Genomic DNA, 27,532 nt, shown 5'->3' with positions numbered 1-27,532 from the left:
TTGCAAGGCAACATTTGAGGACAATGCAGAGGAGGACCTGGACACCATCCAGAAAGGACTTTAGTGGTGGAAATTATGAACTTCTAAAAGAGGACTCACCACTTGAGAATGGAAAAAGTAGTAACAGCCTGTGGGGTGGGCTGAGGCTGGTTGAGTGTCAACAACTCAGCACAAGAACACAGCTATAGTAGCTGGCTCAGTGATCTGTGTGTCAACAAGGCAAGCACAGGACTGTGTACCAGGCACAGTATTTCCAGCAGAGAAGAAAATATTGTTAGCATTGTGCAAACTCTTGCTAAGACCTCATCTGGAGTTCTACTCACAGTTCTGGTTACTTTTGTTAAGAAAAATTAGAAGTGGAACAGGCACTAGGAAGAGATTCTGAAATGAGAGACCCTGACATTAAAAAAAAAGTGTTTTGTTAGGCTTGCATTGATCTGTGAGAGAGAGTAGAGAAAACAGTATGTAAGCTCAGTTTTGTTAGCAGGACTGATAGATTTCAAGTGGACATTAAAAGTCATAAAGGGGAAGTCTAAAATGTAACCAGAATGCAGGGGGAGAGGTGATGTAGGGAGTGGTTAATGCATCTACATTCACCTGAGGGTGTAATCTCATGAAGGAGTTTTTGCCAATGGTGGTGGCTGACACATTCCTATTTTTATTGCTCATTTTGCTGTGTGTGCTGCATGCAATCAAAGCCAGTGTAGCTGCAGCCCAGCTAACACAGTGGAGGCAGCTGTGTGTGGGTTTACCCCAGGCTGCCCGATCAGTTCCTTTGCTCCACTGCACGAGTGAGGTGTGAAGGGGTGGTGCAGGTACCACAGGGGGCTGTGGGACCCTTGTAGGATCATTGTAGGACCCTTTTAGGATCACTGGGGTCTGAGACAAGGCTCAGCTTTAGCAGCAGCAGTGCTGCTTTGTTAGGCCTTTGTTTGACCTCCTGTCCCAGCTGTTCTTCCTGGGTCTGACTGTCTGGACACAGCTCTTTGCACAGCTGTGCTTCAAGCCAAACCAAGCATCTGCCCTGACTGAAAAACACGGTGTAAAAAGGGAGAATTGGTTTGTCTGGGGTATTTTGAGTAATTTTAGTTTCTTCTTTGATTTGGTTGAGTGTAGCCATGCCCAAGCTGTTCTGGGATGCTGCAGTGGCCAGAGGGGCTGCTGGTTTGGCCAGTGCTCTGCTGAAGAAATCCTGGTGAGGCCATAGCCTGGAATGGATGGAACAAGGCTGTGGTACACATGAATGGGATAAAAAAGTTCTCTGAATTGAAAAAAAGAAAAATAGTGATCATCATCCCCATCTGATGAGCTGAGTCTGAAGTGCTCTGCAACATCTCTTCTTTTGAAGGCAAAGCTGTTATTTTTAATATATTCCCTTTTGTTCCTGTAATTGAAGTGCTTTTTCTGACACATTTGTTCATTCTTGCTGCTTTTATCCTCACTGTTGAACGATTTAATACCTAAAGTAGTTTTACTTTTTTTTCTCTCTGTTTTCAATCACTTCCTCCTGATGTTCTCTTCTTTTTCTTCACAAGGAAGAGAAACAGGCAATACACTTGGTCATGTATTAAAGGAGTCTGTTAGAACAGCATCAGTTTTTCTGAACACTCTTGAGCTGATGCTTTTGATTCAGCTGCCAGCATCTTGTGTTTTTCTGTGAAGTGTTACAGGATGTTTGAGTGTAAAAATAAATTTTGAGGATTTTGATTCTATGCGTTTATTCCAATACTCACAGTGGAAATACATCAGTGGACAAAGCTCTCCTTATTTCTCCCCTCTCCAGTTCAAGTACTAGAATCTGTGCTTTGGTTATCAGTCTTCACTAGCCCAAAATCACTTTTTGTGTGAGCTATAGATTCTCATCTACCTCAAGGTGAGCCAGAGAGAAAATTATATTTGTCATCAGTTTCTTGAGTTCTTTATTGCTGAGGGGGCAGAATGTTTCATTTCAGCCTAATGAACCAATTTTGATTCTTCTTTCGTACCAAGAGTTAAAAAACTTATTGGTAAATTCCATTTTCTGAGATCCTAATAATTATTTATACCTAAGGGAAATGTCTCATCATTTACCTGTGTATGCTTAATACATACATGCCTCAAAATCATTTTTGTTCCTCCTTTCATCCATCTGGAAATGCCAATCAGTCACTTCCTTGAAGATTAATTCTGGAATCATAGTTTTGGACCTGTGTATTCTAGGAAAGTGAAAAGAGTGTCCAGTGTGTAATCTTACAGAAAAAAAAAAAAAAGTAAATTAGCAGTGAATCATTGGAAACAATTGGAAACATACTCTCAAGGAGGAAATGAGCTGCAAAAGGAATCTGTGGAGCCAAGAGCCTGAACTCCTTAAGTTCTACTTAGTAGCTACTTGAATTTGAGGTCTTGACCCTTTGCTAGGAAATGACCTTTAATGAGTTGAAGAATAGGAAGGGAGGGTCTGAGGCTGGGCTCTTGAAGGGCTGCCTTGTGTCTGTAGCTGTGGCTTCTGTTTGGGGCAGTCCCCACACTGCAGTTCCAGCCAGGACCTGGAGATGCTGTGCTGGGACCTCCTGTGTGTGCCCCTGGAGGCCACCCAGCAGCTCCTGCTGCACCTTTCTCCAAAAGGCCTTGACAAAGTGCATTTCCTATTTCTGTACCTGCCACAGCTGCAATTCTTTTAAGATCATGAAACCTCTTACTAAAATATTTGTTGAAAACAGATTTTGCTTGTCTCTGTGTTGAAGTAAATCATTATTTGGAAATGCTTGTTTTTGAAGAGGGAGATTGATTGTTTTCTTAAAAAAACAAACCACGGGTGTACCATTTTTGATAGCAACAAGTGCATGTTCTGATAAAATTTATTAAGCACATCACTTCAGAAGTACCCTCCAGCTTAAACCCTTTTGTGACTCCATGAATAAAATAGGAGAATTGACAAGGGTAAGGTCAATGTTAACAGGTAATTGTGGAGTTCAGAAAACGAAGTATATGTGAACATAAAAATACTTGCTGAATCCTTTGTGTATGAAGAATGTTGCAGGTGCCTGGTGCTGAAATATTTATTTCATGATAATAGATTAGCAAATTTAGTGAGCATCTTATCTCAATGTTCTTCCTTTTCCATCCCTTCAATATCCCAGCCAGTCAGTGTAAAAGAAGAGTTGTTTACAAACTATAGATACATTAAAGATATTTTTACATACCAGCATCTGTTTATAATGGATGCCTACTGGATGCCTAAGAGATTTAGTAGATATATAGAGTGACTGATAAAATGGTTGTGACTCTTTTGCTTGATAAGAAGAAAAATCAGACCACAACCTTACCATTTTATTGGTAGAGGTGGCTGATCATTTAAGGATAGCTTATCCCCCTTTTAGCTTGGAGATATCAAAGACAGGACAGTAGAAGAAATCTCTTTTGGCCTGTGTTTTGCTTTTATACTGACAAAACCATGGAAACACACTTCTGAACTACTTCAGAAAATCTCTAAAATTGAAGGTAAATATTTTTTCAGTTTGCTGCATGAATTCCAAGCATACCCTAAGGTTTTCTTAGGGAGTATTTCCCTTTCACAAGCACTGGAGTGCTCCATCTCTGGTTTTCTTGTGGATGGAAAGCAATGGTTAAGATTTGGTGTTAAATATTCTTTTTTTTTCTCTTGGAATAATATTAAAGTATCTATGACTATGTATTCATATTGGGGTGAGATGCAGTGAACTGCTGTCTTGTGCTTTGTTCTTTGTAGGTTTCACCCTAAAGCCAAGTTTAAGCATAGTCTTGGTTTCAAAGATGTGAGCTGTTGAAAAGTAGAAATAGATAGAATGTGATAGAAATGTTGCTGTCTGGGAACTCAGTTTCATGGCTTGTACTGGGATATCTAATTTTCCAAAGTATGACATCTTCAACCCAAATGTTCTTCTGTGCCATAGTCATCCTAATGCATTATTTTAAATTTTCCTTTGAGAATAAAACAAAAAGTGTCAACCCAGCGTTGCCAGTGATGGCTTTCTAAATGTGGATGCCTTCTAATCTGAAGTGCTATTTCACAGAAAGGTTTTATCACTATTTTAAGCTGCAGTGCCATGTGTAAATGAGCTGATAGTGACTAATTGGAGGTTTAATCAATTCTGGAAATACTTAATTTTCAAAAGAGGTCCAATAGAAGGCAAAGGGAAAGTTAAAGAACAAATATATGTTATAAATTTTGTGGTTGAGTAAAGAGGGAAAAACATCTGTCTCTTTAAATGTAGTAGCAAATTGTTTCTTCCCAGTAATTTTCATCAATTTGAATACAATTGTTTTGAAAGTATTAATCACGTTAATACAAAGTAGTGTTTGCTGCTTAGGTAAGCAAATGTACAGCCTTTAAATAATAAAAAACAATCTGGGTATAAATGTCTTTTTTTAATGTGCATACTGCTGTGGTATCTTATTGCAACAAACTGACAAAACCCTTTTTAGAAAACACTGATCTTGATCTAAACACTTGATCTAAAATGTTGAATTAAGGTGCCTTTAAGACCTGTGTTGCATGTTTCAAGTTCTTAACTATTAAATCTTGTTAAATAAAGAAGAGGAGTCCCGGGCCTTTTACTTCTAAATGGAAGATCATTTTTAAAGGAGGGGATATTGCTCATTATTTGGGGTTTTTTTTCTGTCAAAGTGTTCAACTTGTGTTTCTTACTTTTTTTAAATTTAATGAAAAAGAATTAGAGAGCCAAAACAAAAACCTTGTTCAAATTAAGTTCCTCAAAAAATTGCTTGGAAGAGATGTTGAGCAAGTTCGTGATGGTCTGATATGATCTAAAATCTCCAATTTTGAGGCTCTGAAGCAAAGGGGTTCAGGAAATGTCTTTACAGAAATTCCATTCCCATAGGTCAGCTCATTTCATTGAGGGAACATGGGAAGGCAAGAGGCTGTGGAATATTCCAACCACAACCAGTTCTCCTTCTTGCACACCACCAGGGATTGAAGGAAAGGAGACAAGAAGCAGAACAGACAGATAAACTGACAAGATTTTAGTATAAAAAGATAGTTTGCAATATATTGGTTTATGATCATTGTCCTTGAAGTCCCAATGACACACAAAGTAAAATAATTTAAAGTGAAGGAGATGATAAAAAAGGCTTTGATGTTATCAACGTTTTAAGGTTTTATTCTTATTCAGGTGATGTACTCCTGAAGGAGAGAGTAATTAATAATTGATTTTCTTCAAGTTTGTGTTAGCTGATGGAAAATGAACTGCTCTGTAAAGTTACCATCAGAAAATAGTTTCAGTGGGGTTAAAGTTACATCAGGCCTGCTTTGCTAATTTGAAATTTTGGACTAATGAAAAGACATGAGACAGCCTCTTTAGCATTTCAATCCACATTTTCTGGCCTATATGTACTCACTAACCTCCTCAGTAATGTAACTCTTGGATTTCCATCTGCATAAGACAGAAAAACCCATCATGAATCCCAGCTTCAGTTTAAGTTCATACATTTTGGATTTTGCCATACACTGCAGGTGGGACTCCAAGTGTTCCAGGTGTTGGAGTGTGCTGCTGCCAGCCTTGATAAAATATCAGTGAAGGAATCATCTGTCCTTACTGCTTGCTTGCATGTTTTAAGGATCCTCATCTTGGAGCTGCTGTAGTCTCTGGTGTGCCAGCTGTCTGCAGGGAAAGATTTTGCAAGCTTGGGTTATGTCTGTTAAAGGTAGCACAGAGAGAAATGAAATATAAAGCACATGACAGGATTACAGTTTGTATGACTGAGAAAATGAAGTCTTATACAACTTAACTCAGTTACTCCTAATAAATAAGGAGTCTTATCTATCTCTGACAGCTTTGATGATCTGTGTCTGGGGTTACAGTTGTTCCTTCCCCAGTCTGTGTCACCTCTGTACTTTAGATCTGTAAAATTTGAGCTGCAGGGTTGGCAGAATGAGCTTTAGAAATTGTCGTTTAGCAAGGATGTGATACACATTCCCCATCTGCAGGCACAACTGGGCAGGAGCAGCTCCTCATCTCAGCTGAGAGATGAATCGTTGTGGTTCCTTTCCTCACTGGGTGCTTTCAGTGCTGAGACTCGGGGTGGGCTCAAAGACTTTTGTTACTCAGCTTCTAAATAAGGCTTGAATCTCTTGTGTTGGGAAACAGGGATTCTTGTTTCCTGACTGAGGTTATACAGCATCACTGTGGGCTTCATTTGTAAACTTGCTGTGTGCCATTGCAGCTGGAGAGGAATAACTGCAACCATAATTTATTTAAAAGTTCCTTTGTGTTACTTGGCACATGGAAGTGATGCTGTCTGCTTAATTGATCAGGGCATGTCTTGTGAGTGATTTAAAATTACCTAAAATTGGACTGTACAAGCTTTTGTTGTGATGCTATTATCATGGGATGCATTCATCTAATGTAGTGTCTTAACACTATTTTGAGGCTGTGTGTAGCTTGAGTATCAGAGAGAGTGTTTTGAAAAAGTTGGAAGTCTGAGGTTTGTAAATAGCCAAGTCTTTCTTCAGGTTGTGTTTAAAAATATTTTTATTTCTGTATGAAATTGCTGTATTGTTTCAATAGAGTGAGTTAATTGTGGGTGTCACTGAATTCACACAATCATAAAATGGATTGGTTTGGAAGGGACTTTAAAGATCATTTGGTTCCAACCCCAATTTTTGTATTGTGTGCTTTACAACACATTTTGTTTAGTTAAGAGTCTTTGACATTCCTCAATCCAAGTAGAGAAGCCTCTGTCATAATCATAGTGTAGTTGCAGTATGGCCATAAATTTTGATATGGTAGGGATGTCTCTGTACCTTTTCTGTTACAGAACTGAATAAAATGCTCTAAATTTTTTGTCCCAGATTTAATATGCAGGAAGGAAATTGTTCAAGTCAGAATTTTAAAATGTTAATAGATAATGGAAGGAGAAATCAGGATATGGTGGTACAAGATAAGGGCAGGTTACACACAGATCTGATCCTCTCAGAACTGCAGTTTGTAGGGTCCTTTTTGATTTATGATTCCTCCAGCTCTCTTTGCCTGCTGAAGGGACATACACACACTGGTAGCTGGGCAAGCTCTCCTGCCCAGGCTTGGCAAAACCAGGAGATAAAAATGTAGCTCAGGCAATGGTGAGAATTTCTGATATTTGTAGAGTTTGGGTGAATTTACAGAATTTGGGGATCTGCCTGCAAGTTAAGGATATGGTCTTGTAAGGTGTCTCTGCACTCCAGATCTACTCTTCTATATCAGAATATGTTAAAAGCATTATTTAATGTATCCAGAAAGGCTTTGGGGGGGATGGGGAAACAATGGCAATGAAAAGAAAAAGGATCATTTGAAATAAATATGTTTAGTTTCTAGTGATTTATGACAATTAGGATTGAAAGGAGGTGTTGCCAGCATTATTCCAAAGCTGCGGTTTAGGTTTTGAAATGTTTTTAGATCAGCGTAATCTAAATGTATTGATGCTCTTTTAAAGCAATTTTACTTTGAATGCTAAAAGAGGAGGCAGGAACTTGGGATAAAATCGTGATGCTGATCTGTATAAAGTGGAATTTTTTCATAGAAGATCACTTTTTGAAACATAGAGGGAGGATTCTTAGCCAATTGCTGTATCCTTCCAATGCCAGATGAAGTCAGTTGAATCTTTTCCATGTAATGATGAAAGTGGATTTCTGTGTATTAGAGGCTTAATTGATCATATTTTTAAAAATATCTGTGGTCATTTTTGGTAAAAGACCAAGTACTGAATAATAGTGGGGTGTGGATTCAGAAGGGAAAATAGCCATCAGTATGGGGGATTTCATTGTGTGTTTGGAGCAAGGAAAGAAGAAGGAAAACAAACATGCATTTTCTTGAGTAGTTTATTCTGACTGCATCACATGTCCATAGTTGTGCTAATAAATATCTTCCTTACTGTGAATATTTAGACTGGCATTCATTGACTACTTTTGGTATTCATGTTCTCTGTCAGAAATAATCCTATTTGAAGAAATCTTTGCAAGTATGTTGTGTGTTGAAAGAGTACAAAACCTGGAGTTTAGCTATGTGAGTACAGGTTTGGTAGTGTGATGGATTACACACTTCAGATCATCTGGTGTGTAAAGGAATACCAAAAGCCAGTTATTACGGTTTGTAAGTGCCCTCAGAGGGACATTTCTGCCTCCTCAGGGTACCTTTTATTTTGAGAATGGTGTTGCTTTGCAATCCCATTGCTCATGAACATGTCAACTAACTTCCAGTTCGTTGTTTGAATGGAAGAATTTTTCTTTCAAGCTATATTAAAGCATTTATTTCACTCAGCAGGTGAATGTTCACTCAATAAACTGAACAAAGGCTCTTTCCATCCTCAATTTTCCCCTCACATCTTTGTGAGAAGACTTCAGAATGGATTTCTTTAGAACTCACGTCTGTCATTACATAAGTAGCAGTAAAAAAGGATTGATGTGCCACAGCTAGTGCACTCCTGAAACAATCCTATTCTGTTTTCATAACATATTTATATTTCATGTTTGAAAGCTTGACATACCCTGTTTATCTGATCGTATTGGTTGTTATTAACATTGGACAGAAGATTCCTTACTAGAAGTTAAGGCACCAAAAACTTAAATCACCTACTAAAAGGTGCTCCCAAAAATACACATTTGTGCTGGTGGTTTTTAAAAGGTTGCCATTGTTCTGACTGATGTTTTGGCAAATGTAACTTCAATATCAAAAAATAACTACTCTTTTTATTTGAGTGCAATAGTGACATTTCTCTGAACTAATTTTAATCTTTTAATTTCTAACTTCTGGGATTCTCCAAGTGTCATAAATGAAAGAAAATAATGAGCTTTTGTGGAATTTCAAAATATTGTAATGGAGAACATTGTGATGTACTAGATACATCACAAGTTTGTATCTAGTGATGCCAAACTTGAAATAAACCTAATTTGTGTAAAACAGACAAACTGAAACAGCTCACAATTCTGTTGCTCTTGTTGTTGTCCATTATCCTTTCAGATCAGGACTGAAAGAAGGAATGGGTTTCTCACCTCTGTTTACCTCCCCATTTGGATTTTGCATCTAAATAAGGTCCACTTAAAATTTAATAATGATGATGTCAGTTGCATATTAGATAAGGTTTCTAAGAGTATAGCCTTTCTGAAGGGGCAGGGCAAGAGAAATGTCTTTAAAACAGGAAAATACAGAACTCAGCGATGTTTTTTACACCAGTCAATGGTCGGAACTATTCGTTTTACATTTAATGGGCAGCAAGGACGAGAGGTATATTCTGTGTAGATACTACACCTGAATGCACACATCAAAACCTTGTTGAGAGGCAGGGGCATTGTGGCCCAGTGAGGAGGAGGAGGAGGATGGTTTTTCATGGCTGGTCTCTGTTGCAGGGGTCCCTTCAGCGTCGTGCGGCGATGCATCAACAGGGAGACGGGGCAGCAGTTCGCTGTGAAGATCGTCGATGTAGCAAAATTCACTTCAAGTCCTGGATTAAGCACAGAAGGTAAGAATTAATAATTAAGCAAACTCCCAGCAGACAGGTTTTTTTGATTTGTCAGCCTTTCCTATGTTTGCTCTCTTTATGGTACTTTCTGTTTTATATTTTCTAGAAGTTTTAAAGCAAGGTTGTATATCTCAAAATTAGCTCAGTGCTTGCATTTCTAATCTTTAGTAGTTTCTACATACATTCAGTGGTGATCATAAATACTAGAAAGATAGTTAGGTCTAAGCCATTTCTATTTTTGTTTGGATTTTTTTGTCTTAAGAATGTGAATTTTGTAAAGAAAAAAGGTAGTTCTGAGTCAAAAAAGCATACACAAGAAGTAAAGCAAGAACACGTGAGTTTTGGTTATACTAGTTTTAGCAAGTAATTTGCTATAAATGGGTGAAGACTTGCTACTAAAGTGCAAATTATGTAAAAATATATTTTTACGTAGTCAGGATTACAGGCAATGCTGCAGAACTGCTACAGTGTAAACACAAGGCTGTAACTCTCTAACATTTCCTGCTTTAGAGTAAAACAATCTATCTTGAATACACAACTTGTGTGTGCATAAGGTTCTTCTTTTACCCTACATGGAGAAGAGCATTGCCAGCTGAGTGACATTTGCTGAATTCTGCATGTCCTGTATATTTTTTCTGGAGATCATAATTCTTTTGTGTAGTACTGTTTTTGGAGGGTTCCACTGATGCCATCAAAATCCTTGTAAACCCTACTTCGGCAAAAAAAGGATAAAAGGATCAATGACTTTTTTTGGCATTTATAACAAACAGTATCTTGAGCCTTAATGACTAACTTGATTTACAAGGTAAATAACAGTTTTGTCAGATATTTTCACTTAATAATGTCATTGCTGTTTCTTTTTTCTAGCCCTGTAACAAAATATAAGCCACATTTTCCACAATCTTCAGCTTCTGATTAGCTCCATCATGGTTTTGACAAGTTATACCAAAGCCATTGCATTCTGAGCTACTGAATGTTTATTGAAATGGTTTGATACCTTTTAAATAGCATGTGTCTGTATTCCTTTTTTTCCAAGCCTCATTTGAACTGCTGATGACAGGACATGTTTCTGCCTTTGGTGGAATGTTACCTTCCTGGCTCCATGACAGTAAAATTCAACCTTTTGAGGCCTTGAAAAATTTCTGAAAGGGAAAAGTCATAGGCAAAAGAAAAGGGACTCATCAGGAGGAAAAGAAAAGCCAACAGTAAAAATAGATTAACTGAAAAAAGGATAAACGTGGATGGTTTGCAGTTTCTGCCTGGGTCTAAAGAATAGGCTTGGGAGTGTATTAAGAACTCTGGGGTTTTTCCAATTCCACTTTGGTTGTATTGTTGTAATTTTAATTCCAGGTAGCAGATCATTGAGGTATGATCATAAGCATTTTCTGCGTTTAGTGGTGCTTTGTTTTGTTTTGTGGTTTTAGGATTGTTGTTTGGGTTTCTTTGTTTTTGTTGTTTTGGGGTTGGTTCTTTTCAAGGTTTTGAATTGTTATGCCTTAGATTTGTAATATTAAGACACAAAGACACATAAATGTGTGAGCATGGAACAAGTTCTTAGTTCAACATAAGAATGTGAATTTTTCACAGACCCTTTCCCTCTTCTGTACTCTTTGTTTTTCCTGTTTTTCATTGGCTTGTCTTTTTAGTTGGGTGGTTTTTTTGCACCTCTACTCTATCTAGGTTCTAGGGGGGGTTTAAAGATTTTTTTTTCTAGTTTGTTTGTTTATTTCTGATGTGGCATTCCTTAAGCACATTGGTGGGCAGCCACCATGGTGGTATTGGTATAAAGTAAATATACCTGTGAGGAAGCTGTGTTTGTAAACTGTGTTAAAGTGTGAGCTGTAATGAAGTGATAAGATTAACCCTTGGAGATACTCTTTGCCTTGAAGTTTTGACCCCTGCAAGTTCAGTTTGCTCTTGAAGGTTATTTTTGCACAACTCTCCACCTCCAGTCCTTCTTTGAGGCACAGGAGTGGGAGAACAGGACATTCTGCATGTGAGGGAGCTGATGGCAATTCCTTCCATTAATTCACATAGATCTAGAGTGCTAAGAGCTAAAGATCCCAGTGTGCCTCCACACTTTCAGATTAAATCTAAAAAGTCTTTGTTCTCGAGTGGTTTTACACAAATACCTCTGTAGGATGATGTGTTTATGGGTAAGAAGTTCATTTTTGTTTGTCAGCAGTGTACTCTTGTGGCAAAGGCAGCCAACTGCAGAGCAGAGCATTGCAGAGGTGCAGCCAGCAAGGCAAAGCAAGAGATTGTTCCTCTGTTCTTTCCTTGTGGGGCCACACCTGGAGCACTGTGTGCACTCTTGGTTTCTCCAGTACAAGAAAAGCAATGATGTGCTGGCAGGAGACCAGCAGAGATGGACTGAGTTGGTCAAGCATTAACAAGAGAAGCTGAGATGAGATTTGGTGCTGTCTTCAATTACTTCATAAAAGGATATAGAGCAGATGGAGCCAAACTCTTGATTTGGGCACACAGTGAAATGGCAAAAGGCCATGTGGACAAATTGCAACATGAAGAAATGCCAGTTAGAGACAAAGAAAAGAAAAATCTGCACCTGATTGCACAGAGAGCTCGTGGAGAACACCCTCAGAGATGCTCAGATGTGGATTGCACAAGGCTCCAAGCTGCCTGGTCTATTTTGACCTGCTTGGAGCAAGAGTTTGGACTAGATCACCTCCAGAAGGTCCTTCCAACCTAGATGATCCTGTGGTGTTTGTAGCAACATGTAATCTGTGGGCCAATATAGTTGCAATGCTACATAGGGAGAAAATTTAGGCATAGCATTACTGTGCTAAAAAGGAGATAATTTAAAACTAGTTTTGATACAATTTTTTAAAACTAGTTTTGATTTCTTTAACCTGTGAGACAGCTGGGCATCAAATATGTTTTAAAGGGACTGTTTTCTAAACAATTGATTTAGAAAAATACCTACTGGTGTCTTACCCCTAATAAGGAGATACCATTATTGTAGCAAAAACAAGCTGAAATGCTTCTCTAGGCTGATGTGTTACCAGTTGGTGTTATTGTGAGCATTTGTGGCATATGATGGAGAAGCCACTAGCTAATAAGACAAACTTTTACCCAGGTATGGTGTTCTTTCCATAAGGCTGCTCAGTACTCACAGCATGTGTAGACACAGACATCTCAAGTGATTTTTGTGTCTCGCTGCATCTCTGGAGTGGTTTGATAATAGCAGGGAAAATTAATGCAATGTAACGATGCCAGACAGCTAGCAAATCTAATCTAGGCTAAATTCTATTGGATTTATGTATTAGTATTCATGGTCTTGCATATTGTGTATCATCAATCTCTGTAGTGTTGTAATTCAGCCATATTAATGAAGTATATTGACACCTTGTCATTGCTCAAGTGGCCACGTGATCTGTGGATTAATGTTGGATATTTTACACGTTGACAGATTCTACTACAGTTCACTCATATCACAGAAATAAAAAAAAATCAAAAATAAGAAAATGTGAAGGTTGAATATTTTTAGACATAAGAGTCTCTTTTCTAATGTTCAGTTGAGAGAATCCATGTGGAAGAGCACTTGATGCTCTCAGAAGCCAGTAGTAGCTGATTCATTGAGGTCTAAAAAAATATATCAGTGTAAATAAACTTATTTTCAAGTACAGCTCTTAGTTGCTATGCTCAGAACTTCTGGTATAGAAAACTGTGAGAAGCGTATTCCTTATTTCTGAGTTTGTTACAGCTCACATCTTAGTTTGATTGTCCATTTCCTCTGCAGCTCTCTTCACATCCCATGCATTTTCTATTGTGTTTTTTTCTCTGCACAGCTTGCATGTCTGATTTTTAGTTACCTTCTCTAACACAGGCACCATTTCTCAGGAGCAGAATGGTGATGAGTCCTTACTACTTAGAAGCCAATGCACATAATTTATCTGCCTTTTCTTAAATCCAGATTACTTTCTTGAAACATGCTGAGTGTTTTTTAAAGCAATTTAAAGGGCCGTGTTTTGTGCTTATAGTGCATTGAAGTTGTTTTTCAGAATTTAATTCAACATATATTAGGTTCTCTTACCTGTAGTTCATTTCTATAGAAATGTCCTCACAAAGAAAGTGGTTACCAGTTCTTCTCCAGCCTTCTAATACTCTGCACCTTGTTTATTAGGGTGGTGTGTGTGGTTGATACACAGGTTTGTATGCATTCAGGCCACTGGGAAGCTGAATGAATAAGCTGATAAGGAGAGACTGAGGTTTCCTTCAGAACCCAAACTGGTTTTTCTGGAAGCAGGCTGTGAAAACAATCTGCAAAATACTTTTGTCTGTGACAAAGAGCAAAATTGTAACCAAGAAAGCAGTGTTTTAAATACAGTTCTTGGACTACTTCTAGCGCAGAGAGGGGCAAGATAATTGAATCTAAACTGGCCTTGCTATGCATAATCCACTTCAGGAGAAGAATTCCAAAATTATTTAATGGGGCATTGGAATGAAAACTGGGAAGGTTTTGTTGTGTTTTAGTTGTTGTCTTGTGGGGCCCACAAATCTTATCCCTGAATACCTTTCAGATCGTGAGAGATTTTCTTAAAGTTGAGACCTTACTCTCGTTCTGCTTATTTCATTAAACAGCTTACCCTTTTTTGTTTTCTTATTTTTACTTATTTAATCTGTTTAGACTTGCATTTTTAGAATCATTTTGTGGGGGCAGTGTTTTCAAAAGGCTTTATTTGGTTCATAGTGGAATTGCATGACAGTATCTTTAGCTTTTGGAAGCTGTAGTGAATCATAAGTTATTTTTCACAAAAGTATCTGTAAGATTCTGCACTTCCCTCTCTGCGTGTTTTCAAGGGTTTCAGAAAAAAATGTACTGTCAGCATTGAGCTCATCTCTTTTGAGTAAAAAATACTACAAATCTGTATGTCATCATATTTCATGATACTGTACCATATATAGACTGGATTTGAAGAAAGAACAAGTGACTCATTGCCTTTGATTTGGAAATACCAACTCATCTGGAATTTCTGGTGTTGTCAGTTCTGTGTTGTACCATATTTCACAGATCAAGGGCAGGTGCCTTCCTTCTGTGTGACATTATTGGGCCCACACCTGAACTATTGTGCCCAGTTTGGGGCTTCATCATTTGAGCTGGAAAGGTCCCTGCAGAGGACACGATGGGCAAAGAGAGGTTGAAGAAGCTGGGTTTGTTTGCTCTGGTGAAGAGGAGGCTGAGAGGGTGTTTAATGTGGTCTTTAACTACAAAAATGTTAGAGCTGAGCTTGAGTGGAAGTTGCTGGAACACAGGGAAATGGCCAGGAATTGTTGCCTGGAAGGTTCAGGTTCAGGTTGAGCCTGGTTTTGAAGAGTTTGCTCAATGAAATCACAGCAAACCTGACCCAGTGTGTGCAGTAATCTCACATTAAGTGGGGGTTGGACCCAATGTCCATCAGAGGTCATTTCCCACCAGCTTTTCTGTGATCTAATGAAAACAGGAGGAAGACACCATTATAGGTTTCATTTCTTTGAAGGCAGAAAATATGAGGATATTTCAGAGAGTGAAAAGCTCTGTACCAGCCTGACTTTGCTTTTGAGTTACCATTTTAACCCTATGAGAAGCCATGATCCAAGTATTTAGTGACTGTAGAGTTGCAGGTATAACTGCTGTTACACAGGAGTTTCCTGAAGATTCATCTAGTGTGTGTGTCTCAGTGGTGAAGAGTTTGAGGCATCTTTTTATAGACCACAAAAATCACATGGTATTAGTGACACCTCTGTTCATAAGAAAATGCACAAATGTGGAATTTTGAAAAGAAACTCTCTAAAATCTTGCTGATTTAAAACGAGTCTGACTGTCATGGAGTTTATGTTGCTGGTACTTAAAATACCACTGTAGTTTCTGTGTAGGCTGTACAAACAATAAAGCAAGTTGGGATAAAGAGGTAGGGAGAATTTGAATTAATCATGTACCTCTGCTAATATAAAATCTAATATAAGAAATAGTGCTTTTTAGGAAATTTTTTTTTAAAAATATCTGGGTCATGATAGAAGGGACCTGTAGTAATTTATGCCTCTCAGGAGGACTTGAAGATCGATACTTGAAGTCACTTTTGATGTTTGTAATTTCAAGACTCTGCCTTTCTGGGGAATGCATTGTTCCTGTCTCAGCTCTCCTTCTTCCACAAAGGGGTAGGACCAGAACCAGGAACTGGTCCTGTTTTGGTACAGGGAATGTTACCTGAGCCTTTCTGAGGGGTTTGCTTCCTTTAACTTAATGAAGGATTTGAGGTTTCTTTGTTTTTCTGGAGAAGCTGTCAGCTGGTTTGGTTATAAATATAGTTCTTTCTATGAGGAGTACAAATTTCATAAATATCTGAATTTAATAGCTCTGCTGTGACTTTCATAGACAAAGTGTCATTAGAATTAAATACTTCTATGCAGAAATGTAACATAAGAGATGGAAGCAGGCTTCTCCCCCAGCAGACACTTCTGTAAGTGTGGCAGCATGTTTGCCATAGAACAGATCCATATAAAGGGTCACAGGAATGCATGAACACTTAACAAGGGTTTCTTTCTAAGGGCTCATTTTATCCTTGCTACTGGAAGTCAGTTCACTGCAGAAATGGTGCCCATATTTTTCTGGTTGTAAATACAGAATTCAGTCTTGGACCACATTTCTCACATTTCACTTTTTTTTTCTTTTTTTTCTTTTTTTTTTTTAATACAGCATTTTGTCTAAGGGGTCTTCTCTTTTTTTAGGATTTCCAGATCCAGGCTTCCAGGAGTGGGATACTAAGTGTCGCTGACCAAATTATCATTGTTTTGACCTCATTTGGAGTCACACATGCAAATTTGATCTGTCCCAGGAAGCAAATATGATGTACTGTAGGGAAATATGGCCTATTATCCACATCATAAGCAAAGAGTTATAGAGATCAACTGCATGGTATTACTTTACTTCAAGAACATAAAATTTCTGGAAATACTGATGCAAGCATATTAAGAGCAGTGTTCATGAAACATTTTTCTTTTCCATCTTCAGGAGTGAAAGCTTGGGAATTTATTACACCCACTTTAAAGCATAAAAGCATATTTACCTAATTTTTTTATGCACTGTTGCTTAAGTAGAAGGAAAATAATTAAGTTTTTATGTGTCTCAAACAATTGGTTCTTTATTCCTTCTAATCAGTCTCTAGAAAAAGGACAGCTTTGTTTGCTGTGTGACTTCAGTCCCTTGCCTTTAACATGTGTCTGATTTTCTGGGTTTAGTACAGCACTGAACACACAATGGCTCTGTAGGGGTGCACCTCTTCCTCCCTCTCTTTTAATCTTTGCTGCTTGGCTGCTTGCTGGCTCTGACAGCTTTGTTCTTCTGCTCTTGGTTTCACTGTGGTGCCAGCAGTGTGAAAAATGACTGCTGTGCCCAGTGGCTGAAACCACTGTGGACTTGCTGCCAGATGTTTGCCTGACATTATCATGAAGCTGCTTTTGAGAAAGGTGTTGTGCAGCTGAGCAGCAAGTGCAAGCAACGTTTCCCAGCTTTATAAATAAAAATGGTACACTTTACAGGTTTCAAAATGCAATTACATCAAGTGTATTTAACTGCCATTTTAATAAAGATTCATTCTAAGAATAACCTACTAGGGTGCTAATTAAAAAATTGCTGTATCTTGGAATTCTTAGAACACATATAATAATGGAAATGATTATGTAATTAGCACTAAACAGAATTTATGCAGCAGATAATAGATAATTTAACTGTTATTTTTGTTACATAACTGAGTATTCAGTTGGCCTAGTTTGGGGGTTTTTAAGTAATCATAATTGATTAAAAAGTGCTCCTACAGTAACATCTCTGTAATGTTTTTTCTCACTTCATATGAGAGGCACTAGAACAAGTTACCCAGGGAAATTTTGGATGCCTCATCCCTAGGAGTGTTCAAGGCCAGGTTGGACAGGGCTTTGAGCAGCCTGGTCTAATGGGAGGTATCCCTGCCCATGGCAGGGGGTTTGGAACTACGTGGTCTTTAAGGTCCTTTCCAACCCATACTGTCCTATGATTCTATATCACACTTCCATAGATGTGAAATAAGAAAATATATTCACATTTGTAAACAAGAAAATAAGACCAATGCCAAGAAATATTATGATGAAAACTTCCTTTAAACTTCATGTCATTTATCTCAGTGAAATAAGGTTTGCCACTTAAAAGTTAATTCCTCTTTGTACATATAATATAGGGCTTAGGCACCATTTGATTAAAATCTTTACTGAAATAACTAGTGTATCTATTCTGGTAGTGTATAATATTGAACCATTTTTCAAGGAAATAAACATAATTTATGCTCATTTTGGTCATTTCAAGTGTTACAGGGTATTTGCTAATTCAGGAAAATTTCAGTGAAGAATTCTTTCAATGAATGCATCACCTCACCACGACAAAAACTGGTTGGTCCTTGAAACCTGTTGTTTGAATCCCATCTGTTCCCAGAAGCTCACAACCATTTAGAATGCAGGTGTCACTGAAAATTAAACTTTAAAATACTTTAAATTCTTAGTAGGTTTGGCAGAAACATTTTCAGATAGGGCTTGTGATCCAGCATGAATCACAGAAGTGAAAAGGTATGCTGCAGTTAATACCACTTATTCCAAACAGGATGATGCCTGTGGGTGTACTGAATAGCTTACAAAAGTCTTGGAGATAGCTGTCCTAGGCTTGTTCTGTGGGGGTTTTGCCAGTGGTAAGCCTGTCATTGAAATGCTCATCCCAGTCAGCTACAGGTGCATCCTCAGTCAGGCACTCTGAATGTGACTCTGCTTTGCAAATCTCCCAAACCATAGTGTGAAAAAGATTGTAGCTGAGCAGGATTCTAAAGAGCCTAATCCTTGCTCTGCCCAAAAATAAAATACCACAGGCACACTTCAGTGCTATTCAAAAATGCTTTAAAATCTCATACTTCAGCCTTGTCTGTCCCTTTACTGAGTATTAGTTGGATGCATAGGACAGTTTAAGAGCATGATGACTTATGTATTTGCATTTGGTATTTAAATATATGAAGTATGCAGCAAAAGAGATGTCTGAGAACTCAGTGTTTTGCCAGTCTGAAACAGGCCTGAAGCACCTGAGGATAATGAATTGTTAAATGTATTTACACAGATGTGCACCCAGATGTGATGGTGTTTGCAGGATGAGGGAAGAGATGAGGATCTGACTCCATGTTTCAGAAGGCTTGATTTATTATTTTATGATATATTAAAACTATACTAAAAGAATAGAAGAAAGGATTTCATCAGAAGGCTAGCTAAGAATAGAAAAAGAAGGAATGATAACAAAAGCTTGTGACTGACCAAGACAGTCTGGACAGCTGGACTGTGATTGGCCATTGATTAGAAACAACCACATGAGCCCAATCCCAGATGCACCTGTTGCATTCCACAGCAGCAGATAATCATTGTTTACATGTTGTTCCTGAGGCCTCTCAGCTTCTCAGGAGAAAAAAATCCTAAGGAAAGGATTTTTCATAAACCATGTCTGTGACACGCAGAAGTGCTGACAGAGCTTAGAGATATCACTGAGAGGACATTCAGGATAATCCTCGAGTGAACAAAGAGAGGGAGAGGTGCCCAAGGACTGGAGGAGAGCAGATGTGCTCCTGTGCTGGCCCCAGGGTGAACAGGAGCTGGCCAGGAGCTTTACCCCTGTGGTAAAGAGGAGCCAGTGGCATCCTGGGCTGCCTTAGGCAGAGTATTGGCAGCAGGTGGAGGGAGGGAGGGAGGGAGGGAGGGAAGGAGGTGTCCTGCCCCTCCTTGGCACTCCTGAGGCCACGCTGCACTGCTGGCTCCAGTTCTGCATCCCCAGAACAGGAGGAACATGGAGGTACCAGAGAGAGCCCAGCAAAGGACTGGCACTAAGGTGAAGGGACGGGAACATCTCGTCTGTTGTTCTGGGAGGGCTGTTTAAGTCTGGAGAAGGAAAGGTTCAGGAGGAATTTGTTGATGGGTACAAAGAGGACAGAGCCTGGCTCTTTTCAGTGGTGCCCAGGGACAGGACCAGAGGCAGTGGCACAAACAAGCGCAGGAGGTTCTGCCTCAGCACCTCAGGAAATACTTTTTAAACTGTGAGAGTGACCAAGCACTGGCACAGATTGTCCAGGGGGGTTCTGCATTGTTGGAGATACTCAAAAGCTGCCTGGACACAATCCTGGGCCATGGGGTCTTGGCGGCCCTGCTTGAGCAGAGGGGTTGGCCCAGATCACCTCCATGAGGTCCCTTCAGCCATTCTGGGATTCCACTTCATAGCTTTGATGGGTTGGTGGCTCTCCTGTGGGCACCTGGCAGCAGCTGAGCAGGGCAGTGTTTGGGCTCTCCCCTGCCCTGCATGCCACTGTTTCTCTGTGCTGCCTTGTGGGTCTGCAGATGAGGTTTTATCACATAACCTAATGATTTTCTTTTCTAAAAACCTGGTTTAATTACAGCATCCTTCATTGTTTGAGACAGAATTTGAGTAAAGTAAAGGTATTTGAAAAAGAAATGTAGGTTGGAGGGATAAGGAAGGATATTCCTGCTCCAGCTATCCTAGAGCAGTAAACAATGCTTGGAGCTTTTACCAATACAATAAGCCAAATGACAAAGGTGTGTTTCTTCACCATCTTTGCAAATCAAAGTCTTAATAAAATTTATTTTTTTAGAATCTGGAAGTACACTTTTTTAAAGATTTATTTTATAAATATTCTCAAGACTTCATTCTTAAATATTGTTGTCTTTAATTTCTGCAGAATTCATGAGGTATGTCCAACTCAGGTTCTGAAAAATTAAAATGCTTTTCAAAACATTTCTGTCTCTGTACACACTTTGTACTTGTCTAACAAATCCTGGTTCTTGCCAATAGTCCAGAAACAGGCTCTAGCTGTGCTTGCTGGAATTCAGGCTGGTTACAAACACAGGGGAGGAGGATAATAAGCATCAGCTGTATTTTCAAATATTTTCTGTTTGGATGTGCTAGCGTGTATTTTGTTCTGGTTTGTGCAATCAACAAAATTCAAAATTCATTGCAGCTGAGCTGCAGTTTCTGTTAATTCATTGATCCAAAGAGAACCTTTTTTGACTCTTAAATGCTGGGGTTTGTTGTTTTGTGAATCTAAAAATATATGTCACTGTGGTATGATAAAGAATGATCCTTGTGCAGTAGCTCTGTTAGAATGACAAACCTGTGTGCTGCCATAGCAGTAGGACGTGGGTGAAACCCCTGTTTTTTGGTTGTGTGGGTTTTGGTTGGGACAGTTTCAATCCTTTGCAAGGCTTGTCTAAAATATTTATTTTATTTATTTCTTTTATAAAAGCAAGATTGATGGTTTCTGATGCACAGATTCCTATTCTTTTGTAGTGTCCAGAGTTTTCTGCTAAGTTTGGTAGGTATGTCACAATCTTGGGCAATTTTCCCATCAGTCAGCTACAAACATTCCTCTTAGAGCTTTTCTGCACTTGGTGTTTTAATGAGATTTGAGATGAACATGAGCTATGTTCATATAGCAATGAGTTTTTGAACTATAGGCAATGGAAATTTGCAAAAGTAAAGATGTGTTAGCAAATCTTAATGGACCCCCTAAATAATCAGTTGGGAGTGAGAATTATAGAGTTTAAAATAGGGGGCATATTTTTCATCTGCAGTGTATATATGTCTGTCTATTTAAAGTAAAGTGAACACACGTAGCATAATCCTCCTATGATCCAACTGCTCTTCCAGCTGAAAAATTAAGCATGGAAAAAATGGTGAAGCTGAAGACCAGTGACAAAGTGCCACAATTGTACTGCAGTTGTAGAAACTGCACACTGATTTCCATGGAAATTTTCATTCTAACATCTGCATCAGCAAATACTTATGAGTAATACATGAAATATGTAGAAGCTGAGAGCTCTCCATAGTATGTCATTATGTAGGAGAGTGTTTAGTCCAGTTGTGCACAGTGCCAAGCAATGGCTCTTTCCCAGGGTAAGAGTTGCTTCAAAAGGGGAAAAAAGAATATATTTGTAATCTTTTTAAGTAAAAAAAAATCTTTGAGAAAAGACAAATATTAAGAGGAACAATTAGGTCTACTTGATATGAAGTCAAATGGAAATACTTGTGTTTGGAAACTATCTTGTAAAAGTATGTCTTGGCTATCATACACAGTAGAATACTGAAGCTTTTTAGCTGCTCAGTCAAGAGAAGCATGAAAATTTAAATAAGTCTAAGACCTGAAAGTCCTGAGGAGATCTGTGAACTTGTTTCTTCAAGACTTTGTACATTTTATCTGATGTTCAAGTTCTACCATCCCTACCATCAGTTTTCTTCCAGTATATTCCTTGTTTTAATGGAGTGAAAGAAGTTAGGTACAAGCAATAAATTATTGTCTATACAGTTATATTTTAGGTAAAAATCCACTTAATAAAACCTTGAATGAACATATTTTATATTAATTAAATTTTATCTTTAATACTGCATTGAATTTTTATCTGGTTCTGTGTTTTAAAACCACTCCATGTATAAGCAGTAACTTTGGGATAGAGACCTGTGTTAACCAGCTCTTTGTGTTACTGAGCCCTTTCTGGCATGGCATTTTCCAGCTATAAGCCATTTATTTTAATGATGACATTTACCAGGGACAGGCTACTCACACTGAATATATTGTATGTATTTAATTTCCTAATATGAATCCAACCAACAAATAGACACAGTGACAGTGAGTAAATTGGCAGTGTAAGTAAAATCACTGTGATCTATGGTTGGTTTGCTTAAAATCTATGACAGAGATTTTCATGGGATGTTGGTTTTTTTTTTTTAAGATCACTTCATATGAATAAGATTTATGGTGTGTTTCTTGGTTGGGGGAGGGGGTTTGTTCTGTGTATTTCTTTTGCCTACAATATTCAGTGGTCAGGGTTTTTTTCTGTTTTTTGAAATTGCTGTGGAAGGAAAAGCCCAATTGCAAAAGAGGCTGGTGCTAAAAAGTAATGTTTTGTTGTTTCAGGGTATCTTAGCATTTGTTAAGGCAGTTAAATGAGAACTTAATTTTAATACTTAGAATATATCTGTAAAGTAATTTTTTAGTTATTTTAAGTTCCACTGAAAGCTCCTAGCACAGTCAGCAGTCTAAACCCCAAGCTTCTTGATTTCCTTTAGAAGACTAAATAAAATTAAATTTTTAAAATACAGTTTTATCTACTGTGACAGAACAAGTTACTGCAGATATCTTAATGTCTGTCACTTTTTACATTACCTGTGATATAGTGACAATTTACAGTTGCAGGTCTTACTGAAAATATTGCCTTAGTTTATAGCATTATGAGTCGTGAAAATGACTTATGAAGTACTACTTTGCCTGAGCAAAGTAGATTTTTTTCCCTTTGCCAAATCAAATTAGGATTTGAATCCAAGCTGCTGCCACAAAAATGTTTATTACAATATGTATATGTTACACATCTCTTTTCAGGTCTGTACAGGTTATCATTGCTGTATCCTTTTGTGTCCTCATCGTTCTCTTTGAAAAGCTGTTCCAAGCTGGAGCCTGTGTTTCCAGCAAGGGCTGGACAAGTGGGGCTGACAGGTTTGCAGAGAAGCTTTTCATCTCTGATGCTGTAGCTCTACAGGAGCCAATCTTGTGCTGCAGGCTGATAGGGCACCCACCATCTCCACCTCTGAATAGCTTATCTGATAGAGGGGGAAACCAGCAAAGGAGCTAGGCTTCCCTGGAAATGTAGGATGGGAACATCTATTAGATGTCACTGTCTGTGCAGTGTGTGGGTGAGTATCAGTGCTTTGCATCTTCCCCTTCCCCCTCAGCAGGACTGAACAGGAGAAGGTAAAGCTCTGCTTCTTCATTCCACCTTCCTTACTCTGCAGTCCTGTGGCTTGATTTGGGTTTGCTTTGCTGCTTTTTTTACCTTTGGGCTGATTTATTTTAATTCAAGTTGGGAGAAAAAGTGAAGAGAGGACTTGTACCCTAAGTCTCCTAGTCTTTACTGTCTTGTTGATTGGCTTGCTTCCTTTTTTAAATGAACCTTATTTAGAAACCTGTTGGGGTTGAAGAGGAATTATCCTGTTAAGGGGGAAAGCACAAGCAAACATAGTTTGAGTTTGTTCAGTTGAGACTCTTGATATTATCTTTAGGGGAAGATAATTCTGTGTGCTCTGTGTTGTTCTGGAATCTGAGAAATCGGTGTGAGACGGTCAGAAAACAGAAGAGATTTTCACAGCTTGCAAGGGCTACCAGTGACTTTGTTTAGGACAGAAATGTAGTCTGGGTTTTTGGAGTAGGAACTGGAGGAGCATGTATTGTAGATAGCCATGGTTGATACCTCAGTTCTTTTCTAAATAGCTCATAGGCATTGTTCTGGGTTTGGTTTTTTTTGCCTTAAACTACAAGCACCCTAGCTGGAGAAAGTGTATGCACAAGGTAACACAAGGGAGAGGAGAAAGCCTCAAATCTTATCAGAACTGCAATAAATAGTAGCTTATCTGTGTTCCTGTCTGCTTGGTAGGACTGGTCAGCAAATAAATACCAATTAAACACTTGAAAATATGCACCTTGTTCTAGAAGTGGTCTGGGCTACCAGGCTTTTTGCCACCAATTTCCTTGTTTTGGCCATGTCCTGTTCAGTTGGTGTGATCTATCTGTGTGATTAACTCCTCTTACTCTGGATTACTGAAGGTTATTCAGCTCCTTTTGTGTCATCATCCTTACTTTCCCCTATCACATACCCAAATGAAGAGTTAACTAATTTGGAGGGAATTCCAATCAATTTAATTAATTGTCAGTTTACAAACTTTTAATTACTGATTCTGGTATTGAAACAAACACATTCAAGCTTAGGCAAAACATCCCTCCCCTTCCCTGGTGTCCATCCCTGCAGCTACACATTGGCTTTTTCACTCCCATGTGAAGACTCGGTCATTTGCTGATGCAGGGCACTGCTTTGTTCATTGCTTATCCTTCTGTGTTTAGAACACAATCAAATCTTCTGCCTTGGTCATGTTGTATTTAGTAACTACTGAGGAATCATGGGCTGTACAGTAACAGTCAAAGCTATTCACAGCTTCAGGGCAGGTTAATCTGTGTTGCAAATGCTGGTCTGAGGACTGAGGACATTATATTATAATAATATAATTATTTTTATAAAAACAATTTGCATTTTGAAGTCTTTTTCTGTCTTCCATGTAGTGATAACTACTGCAAGAAAAATGGGTTTCTTTAATGTTATAAACCCAGATAGGGAGAGAAGGTCTCTTTATAAAATTGTCTCTCTTCTGTGTCAGCATTTAGACATGTTATGTTGTAGAACAGAGCTATAGAGCTGGTCCTGCTGTGGTGACAGTTTGTTTGCTGATAGGAAGGCAGGTTCACATCCTGAATCAAATCTGTATTCTCATGTGCCACTGCAGTAATTTGATTCCCCCTTGCTCTCAGCACTACACTGCACTATCATCTTTGCCTCTTGCAAACTGATGGCTGGATTTGCACAAGGGAAGTAGCTCCTCTGAAGAATGTTGTGCTAGGTGAAGAGGATTCTGCAGTCCTTTGTTTTGCTGAATTTGCAATTACTCTTATGAATAACAAGCCTTGGACCTTCAGTACCTGTACATGCTTTGTTGCCTCAGTTTGAATCTGTATTTGTGATTGTCCTGGTTTGTCTCCTGGCCCAAAACAGCAATCAATTACAATTGGTCTGGTTCTGAGGTTGCTTTTAATGAGTAGGAACTGATAAATGTGGGAACACCGAGATAAGGCAAATTTCAGGATTTTTCATATGACTTTGAAGATTCTGCCCTCCTTTATCAGTTGGTACAAAGCTTCTAAATTTTGCATCACCCCACTCTTGCTGCACTTATGTTTTGTGGGTACTGGGTGCATAGTTGTGCACGGCTTTGTTTTGCCCTTCTTGTAATTAATGAGAAGGTAAGAGTTCCTTACCTCACCAAGTGAACAGATCCTGGCTTTGTATCCCTACAGTCTGAACTTTCCACTGCAGCTGTCTGAGGCTGTGAGAGCTTAAGGATTCTTGTTCCTGCCATAGTTGGATGGAGCCTGTCTGGCAGCAGACAGTCTTGCTGTGTTAGTAGCAAGTTAATGGATGTCACTTGGACATTTTCCTCTTTTCATAGAGGAAGAGTTGAACCAACTGAACAAGGGCCCAGTTCCTGATGAGATTTAGAGACTGTAAGGACTACAGTGATGTAACACTAATTTTCTTTGCAATGTGGTATGTGTTGTTACTTGTTTGTGTAAATGGAGATCTTGGTAGCTGAAGCACTCTGGGAGGGACAGAGGAGCAGTTTTGTTTGTGTTCCTAAATTACTGAGGTGTAAATTGTCATTTTCATCTGGTCTGGAGGCTTTTGCACAAAGTCTGACGCAGAAAAGAGTTCTGAGATCTGGTAGCTGGCTTTGGTGGGTTTCTCTCCACCTGACCTGTTTCCAAGAAGGACCGTGTGTTTCAGGGATCAGGACTCAGGAGAGCTTGTTCAAACAAGCCAGCTCTGTTCTGGGCCTTGCCTGAGCCTCCTGTCTGGGCAGGGCTCTGGTGGGTCCTGTTGCAACTCCATGGCTCCTTAGATCTTGAAAAATGGTAGAAAGTCAATGGTTTTTACCCTTTCATCTGATGCTATCCTGATGAGTCATTTCAATGTCTAAGTCCATTCTCCATTAGATTTTACCCATTCAAAGAGTGATCAAACTTCAACTCAAAGATCAATTATTGCTGAATGTTTTGTAACTTGTAGTATCAAGTGAGTACAGTGAACATGTGTTATAGTAGTGAGGAATATCTGTATACTAAAAAAAGAAGAAAATTATTTAACATTTAAATTTTAAAAATTCAAGATTTTGTAAATTTTCTTACAAGGTTGGGAGTTCTTTGTGCTTGCTAATTTTACTATGTGTAAATAATAGATTTGTATCTCAAAATCCTTTTCCAAACTGAAGATGATGAATCAGATTTCATGACTACCAACAGGCTGCTGGATTTGTTTAATATTTATCATGTGAACCTTAGCATTTTAAAGTTAAATTTGCAGTTACAAAACAACAAAACAAAGAAAATACTCTATAGAAGAAATGGTTGCTGCATTTGTGCAGCATTTACATTTTTACTTCCATTTTTGCTTTCATTAACATCCATTGTAGCTGTCCTCAAAGTTTTATTTGGTACATGTGTTTTTGCAAAAACTCTTAAAAATGGATTATGATAGATGTGTTGTTTGCTTTGATTCCAGTATTCATTGCTGACAGCACACAGCACTTCTGTGTCTATGATTGTTCTTAAGTTGGCACAAGTATCACTTGAATAATATTGCTTGTGGTAACAAAAGGCTTAAATGGATTCCAGTTTCGTGATTTTCTGTGGCATTTGGGAAACAAAAAGGAGAGGAAAGCCAGTTCAATAAATTTTCAAGATTGCAGAAAAGTTCAAGGCTTTAGGCTCAGGTTTCAATGCTCAAGGTTCAAAACTGTAAAAATGTGTTGAGCTTTAATTATTCTTTTTTTCAGCTTAAGAATGTTATGATGCAGTTAGGCTGTTTTTAAATCCTGCTTACCTAGGAATTATGAATAGGCTAGCCAAACTGACTGTAATATGTAGTATATAAATATATATACACATGTACACTCACATATATATAGAGTATTAATTTCTCTGTGCTCTGAGGCCATTTTATTTCCTTAATTAGTTGTTCATGACTGAAGATTTATGGAGCAGGATGATTTAAGCAGTCAAGTCTTAATTCTCCATGTAAATGAAAACTGAGGTGTACTGTAGCTCATAAGAAAAAAATAGATCCAATAATACAGCTGTTGTTAGAAAGCATTTGGATGTGCAAAACATGTACAGTGTGTTTTTATTATCTCTTAAGGTTTGTGAGCTCTACTATAGCACCAGTCCAGAACTGACCCTTTGGAGAGTGGCAGCCCCATTTTCCTGGCACTGCCATTTCAGGGAGTGTTCATTGGCATTTCCAGAGCTTGTGTTTAGCTGGACAAGAATATCCTCAAGAATCAGGGTTCCTGTGACTTTGAGGTGACCCTATGTGGTGCTAACTCAAGTCCATCATGGTTTATTAATCC

The 27,532-nt window shown here is 38.5% G+C and overlaps 1 protein-coding gene across 7 annotated transcripts in view; it reads left to right on the top strand.

Moving 5' to 3' along the window:
• Positions 1-27,532, top strand: part of CASK (calcium/calmodulin dependent serine protein kinase) — a 188,578-nt gene that overhangs the window by 39,881 nt on the left and 121,165 nt on the right. For all 7 annotated transcript variants that reach the window (XM_066545497.1, XM_066545498.1, XM_066545494.1 and 4 more), the window contains exon 2: positions 9,359-9,471. In XM_066545497.1, the coding sequence (XP_066401594.1) occupies positions 9,359-9,471 (113 nt within the window). The remainder of the gene's footprint in view (positions 1-9,358; positions 9,472-27,532) is intronic.

The sequence above is a fragment of the Molothrus aeneus genome, chromosome 2 (assembly GCF_037042795.1).
Source record: "Molothrus aeneus isolate 106 chromosome 2, BPBGC_Maene_1.0, whole genome shotgun sequence".
NCBI lineage: Eukaryota > Metazoa > Chordata > Aves > Passeriformes > Icteridae > Molothrus > Molothrus aeneus.
This window is presented reverse-complemented; position numbering and strand designations above follow the sequence as displayed.